This window comes from Carassius auratus, chromosome 16, assembly GCF_003368295.1.
Source record: "Carassius auratus strain Wakin chromosome 16, ASM336829v1, whole genome shotgun sequence".
In the NCBI taxonomy this organism is placed as follows: Eukaryota; Metazoa; Chordata; class Actinopteri; order Cypriniformes; family Cyprinidae; genus Carassius; species Carassius auratus.
The window spans coordinates 27,710,298-27,716,291 of NC_039258.1; the positions used below are offsets into that span (position 1 = coordinate 27,710,298).

At 39.9% G+C, this 5,994-nt stretch overlaps 1 protein-coding gene across 1 annotated transcript; it reads left to right on the top strand.

Annotated features, from left to right (window-relative positions):
• rps19 (ribosomal protein S19) lies at positions 1-5,474 on the top strand. The gene is made up of 6 exons (XM_026285055.1): positions 1-59; positions 728-804; positions 927-1,027; positions 4,238-4,421; positions 4,512-4,566; positions 5,418-5,474. Exons 2-6 carry the CDS (start codon positions 728-730, stop codon positions 5,442-5,444), a joined length of 444 nt encoding a protein of 147 aa, XP_026140840.1. The 5' UTR covers positions 1-59; the 3' UTR covers positions 5,445-5,474.
• The last annotated feature ends 520 nt before the right edge of the window (positions 5,475-5,994 follow it).

Genomic DNA, 5,994 nt, shown 5'->3' on the forward strand with positions numbered 1-5,994 from the left:
CTGTTAACACGCATAGGAAACCCTGCACGTCCCTTTTCCTTTTGCTGTCCACAAGCGAGGTAAATCGTGCTCTGTATCTTTCTAGGTTATAAAGTGTTTTATAAGCATAGTTTGCCACTATTTTTGTCCTACATCCAAATTATTATGTAGTAGTACTCATTGTAACAACGGACCGTCAATAAAATGATCCAGAAATTCGTAGTTTAAAAAAATATATAATTGGATCGCATGCTATGAATTCCCGGTGTTTAATGGCTGCGCCCATGAAGCGCATTGAGGCCCAGTCTACTCAAACCTGTATCACTGAACCTAGATGCATTAAGACTTCAGAGGCGTTATTACTAGTAATTACAGTTAATCGTTGCATTATCTAAAGCGCTAGTCTTATAACTTGTTGCTTGTTTTTCACTAGAGTTAAGAGGTAACGTTATGCTGAATTTTCAACATCGGAATAAACGTGGTCGTTAGCTGCTTCCCTAGCACGATGCATCTGAACATCAAATAACGCTCAAAACTGAGTTGTTACGCTTGCTTTGTTATATTTATATTTTTAACAATAAGTTAATAGTATTGTTTTCTGCAATATATGCGATCTCTGGTCTTCCTCAAATATAGCTCATTCATGTTAGCTAGCTAAACGTTTTGCATGTGACTTGCTCTTGGTTTAACGAGCTGTTAAATTCTGTAAGTTATGTGATTTTAATTCGACGTTGATTCTGGTTTTCAGATGCCAGGCGGTGGTGTAACGGTGAAAGACGTCAACCAGCAGGAGTTTGTCCGCGCGCTGGCAGCCTTCCTCAAGAAGTCAGTTTAACTGTCATTGTCTTCAGTGATTATGTTCTTATTTTTATAAGCTTGTGACACCATGATAAAACCGTTTTGGCTGTGAGTACTGAAGCTCATTTTGAACCTTGGTGTTTTGACAGGTCGGGGAAGCTGAAGGTGCCAGACTGGGTTGACATTGTAAAGCTGGCCAAGCATAAAGAGCTGGCTCCCTGCGACGAGAACTGGTTCTACGTCAGAGCCGGTGAGTGTGATGTGTGTTTTATAAAAGCTCATGGACATGCATGTAAGACTAATGCATTGCACTATGTGCAGAACCTCTCAGGTTGCTGGCTATGCATCCCTTAGCTTGCATCTCCATACACCACACTATGCTTTCTGCTAGGGATGTGCACTTTTATGTCGGGAAATCATGATATTATCTGCATCTGTCAGAAGCCAGTAAATGGGTCTTAAAGTCAGTATTTCTGTGCCGGGTCTTCATGGAAAAAGATCCCCATTTTGGTCCTAGTTTTGTTAAATTAGAATTACAATCTTATAAATATTTGAGGTTAACATGTCACTTTTGTCCACAATGAACTTGTAATATGTATGTTGTCTTGATATCAAGACATGGTTTCATGGTTCTTGATTATTTTAAAATCAGTGTAAACACTAATATGCTCTTGAACATTTCGAAGTGTTTCTCAAGTATTACATTGTTGTTGTCAGTAAGTAGTTATGTAAACAGGTCAGAAATGGAAAGCAATGGTGTATATAATAAAAAAAAGTATAGCAACAGACTAGTGCTGGGCGGTTTGAGCAAAAATGTTTATCACGTTTTTTTTTTCATGCATAATCAGGTGTACAATGCATTTTCTGCTGGATGATATTCCAAGACATGCTTGCGGCTAAGGTGCTGGAGCAAATTGCTCGTGTTGCTGCCTTTGGCGACAATTTTAGCCCGACAGCACCTGCATAAAATGGATGTTTGGTCGACGTCGGATTTTTGGAAACCAAAAAACCTCCAAATAACAGACCCGGCTAGGGCTGGGCGATAAACCGATTTTATCGATTAACTCGAATTTGACGTTAAGGGCGATTTGTTTTTAATGAAAATTTGTTTTCTCTTTAACTTCCACCACCGGCTCTCCCCTTAGGCTTCCGTAGTTCAGAGTGGGCTCGCCCTCCCCCTGCTTTCCTTACAGTCGCACACAGACAACAAGACAGTTAACAGCACAGAGCTCGTTCCAAAGAAAGGCACCGTTTCATCCGTTGTTTGGAATTGGTTTGCTTTTTTAGTGTCAGACACAGAACAAATAACGCCACATTGCAAAGTGTGTTTAAAAGCCGTTGCTACAAAAGGTAGTAGCACAACAAATTTATTCCAGCATCTTAAACAGTAGGGATGGGTACCGAAACCCGGTATTAAACTGGCCCCGGGGCTAAATTATGAAAGACCATAGTATCAGTAAGATCTGACGCTATAGGTTCTGCTTTCGGCACTGGAGGGAAAAAAATTTATGTTCTGTGTATTTTTCCTTAATAATATTATCGTGCACATTTTATCTCACCAAACATTTCTAACGTGCGATCATATTAAGTCGTTTGTCTGTGAGATCTGCGAAATCTGTCATGCGCGCTGCGGAGGCTGTCCGTCAGTCACAAACACAGAACAAGAACGAGCGCGGCGCACACACACGAATAACAGAACAAAAACTCACGGTTAATAATAAAGAGTGACAATGGCGGAGAGAGCAAAACGTTCCAAAGTGTGGTTATACTTCACTAGCGTTAGGGTGACCAGATGAGATTATCAACAGTCTGTCATTAGTCTTTAGTGTGCCACAAAAAACAACAACATTAAAATCATGAACTCAAATGTCAATGTAAAAAGAAAAAAAACAATGACTGTTGTAACAGTGCGTAAATCAGACCTTTCTGTAATGCTAACGCTAATGAGTTTAAAGTTTTGTTAGCACTTTATGAATACCACTGTGACAAGTATGTATTTTTGTAATAGATCTAATTTTGTCATTTTGGTTACATTTAACCAAAAGTTTTTTATCAAAGAGGGACACACAGTTTTATTTTTTATTTATATTTTAATTTATTTTAAAGGTGCATTGTGTCACTGTAAGTTTTTAGAAAACTGATAAGCTACATTTTCACTGTTTACAATGGCAGTGCCTGACATCTCGTTTACAAGCATGTTTTGAGGCTTGTTTCCTGTTACACTTATGCACAAAGGGGAAATTTAGATTAAACTGCATAAGTGAAAATCAGAACACAATAAAGAGTACATTTGTTTGAGCAATTTCTTTGTTGGTTGTAGTTTGTTTTTAAATAAAAAAAATCGATTTAAATTGAAAATCGGGTTTGGTGTGAAAAAATCAGAGATTTTTTTTTTTTTTAAGCTATATCGCCCAGCCCTAGACCCGGCTCTTCTTTTTGGCTGTAACACCTGTTTCACACATAATCTGCCTGCAGTGCATATGCAGTCCACAGCACGGACTCATTGTGCTTTCACACAGGACGTGTTTGCAGTCCGCTACTGATCCGTGTCTGTTTAGTCCACAAACACAACATTTGTTCATTGTTTTGATTTCATATAGACATTAGTTTAAACTTTTTTTTGTATTTTGTAAATGATTTTGTATGGAGTAAAAACATCTAGCTTGTTTTCTAGTATGCACAAGCTAGGTTAAAACTTTGTTTTGTGAATGATGATCTATTTGAATGCTCAGTGCTTTAAGCTAGGGATGCACGATAATATCGGCACAACATCGGTATCGGCCGATAAAAGCTTAAAATGACCATCATCGGTATCGGCCGATATGAATATTTCTGCCGATGAGCCAAACCGATATTCTCCAAGTGAAATAATTGACCTGTTTTTCAGATGTGAATGTCTGTCTACATTTGTAAAATAATACATTTATGGTAGAATCAGTACAGAAGAGATGCATGGATTTCTCTTCAGTAAAATTAAAGTTTAAATATATCAGACGAAAAATGTGTATATATATCGATATCGGCATCGGCCAAAATTATTTTGAAAATATCGGCATATCGAATATCGGCCAAAATCCAATATCGTGCATCCCTACTTTAAGCATAAATGTAGTGTTATCCAAATGCTAACAGTTTAGTGGCTCTTAATGTTTACTCTGAGAATCTGGTGGAAAACAGTGGATGGTTCGTGTAAGCGAGTGTCAGGATTGGGCTCAGTTATTGATGACCTTGTCCTGTAACAGCATTTTCTGCTGTGTGCTGAGAAGTCCCCACTTGATGCACTGTGTAAAATTAAGAGCTGAGTTTGTTACAGATTTTATGCCGTGTGTGCTGTGAGATTGAACAGACCTGCATTGGTTCTTTCTTTTAGAAGTAAAAGTGAAGTGTTTCTTGGCATGTTGCCTCCTGTTGTACTGCCCTGAAGAAATCTCTTCTCCTGACCCTTTCTGTCCTCTCTCAGCCTCCACAGTGCGTCACCTGTACCTGCGTGGAGGTGTTGGCGTAGGCTCCATGACCAAGATCTACGGTGGCCGTAAGAGGAACGGCGTGTGCCCCTCTCACTTCAGTGTGGGCTCCAAGAACGTAGCCCGTAAAGTGCTCCAGGCCCTCGAGGGACTCAAGATGGTGGAGAAAGACCCCAATGGGTGAGTAGCCTGTAGGCTGCTTTGACTATATGTGATCTGTATTATTGCAGGTTGGTGTTGAGTTCGACTAACTCTGTTGCTGTTTTCCAGTGGGCGTAAGCTGACCCCTCAGGGCACCAGAGACCTGGACAGAATTGCTGGGCAGGTAAGAAGTGTTATCAGGTTACTGTATTTGTGAACTTGAGCATTTGTAACATCGACTTTTGTAAAATCAAATTTAAGGCACTATTGATTTAGTCTAAGTCAGGCTTCTGAAGTTAGTCAGATAGCGTACAACAGATGGTGCTTCTCAGAGTTCCCCAAATTCTGTCCACCTTTGTTGTGTACTCAAATTTCAAAGGAATTAAAATGATGTTGCTGCACAATTCCTCATGAGCACGAGCAGATCTAGGTACTGAATGTAAAGAACCTATTTTCATTTTAAAGGCCTCATGGTTATTTTTTACTGCAGTAGCTTTGATTTAGTGTTGAACACAGTACTGTCTTCAAAAAGGAAATGCATGCACATCTCCTCCAAAGCCTTCGCTTGCTTTCCTCCTCTGTTGGTCCTCCGCTTTCCCTGCGAGATACTGCTGTGCACCAATCCGATGCTGTAGGAAGTAAACAAGCCGATTGAATTTCATGCTCGCTGGGCTGCCGTATGGTGGCGTTTTATTCTGCCTGATCCCCTTAATGAGCTGAATTCAGATGAGTTAACGTGATTTTCTTGTGTTGTGCTTGCCTTGGCTGTGTCGTCTGCACTCTGACTCTTTCCAGAGCACTGTTGATGTGCTTGGCTTCTCATTGGTGGCAGGAGGAAAAACAGTGTCAGTGTAGAAGCGAATGTTGCTCCTAATCTCCTGGCTAAGATCACGTCCAGAACCTGAAAGGCTCCTGAATGTTCCTCCACAGTTAATTAATTTCTCAAGGATTTTGGGCCGCCGGTGCAGGGAATAACCAGACTGATGTGATTGATTTGGCTCCTGTTAATCCTGATCTTTTTCTGTTTTGTTGCAGGTTGCAGCTGCAAGCAAGAAATCTTGAAGTGTAAAATAAACTTTTGTGAGAAACCAACCTGTGTGTCTTTTGTCTTATTTAATGTTTTTCTCTTGTATGACTTTCCTTCACGGGACTAAATCTAAAAATGTAAGGCTTTAATGTTCCTAAAGTCATTGGCTTAATGTTCTGTATTTTTTTTCTCCCCTTTCCATATTTTATCTTAATGTGCTTTTATTTTTTCAGTTCTGGGTCTTTGAGTCATATTTCATGGCAAATTGCTTGCATCATCATCAAAGAGTCTGATGAACTGTAAGGCTGGATTTGTATCAGTTCTTGGCAAGAATGCTGATTGATTTACTCATTAAGACAAGTGTCTTTATTTCCCTGCTGCTAGTTTTGGCAGAGGAATTTGGAGCGGTTAATGGACAAATGCATGCTGTGTTTTGAGCTGAACTGCTATAGCAGCACAGTAACAGTGCCATCATGTGGGCTTTTAAGATATGGTTTGATTAGGACAGGATGATATCCAGACTGCACGTCTTGCTCAAATCATCCCATAATCACATTACAGGTCTGTGTGCGTGCTCCCTGCACA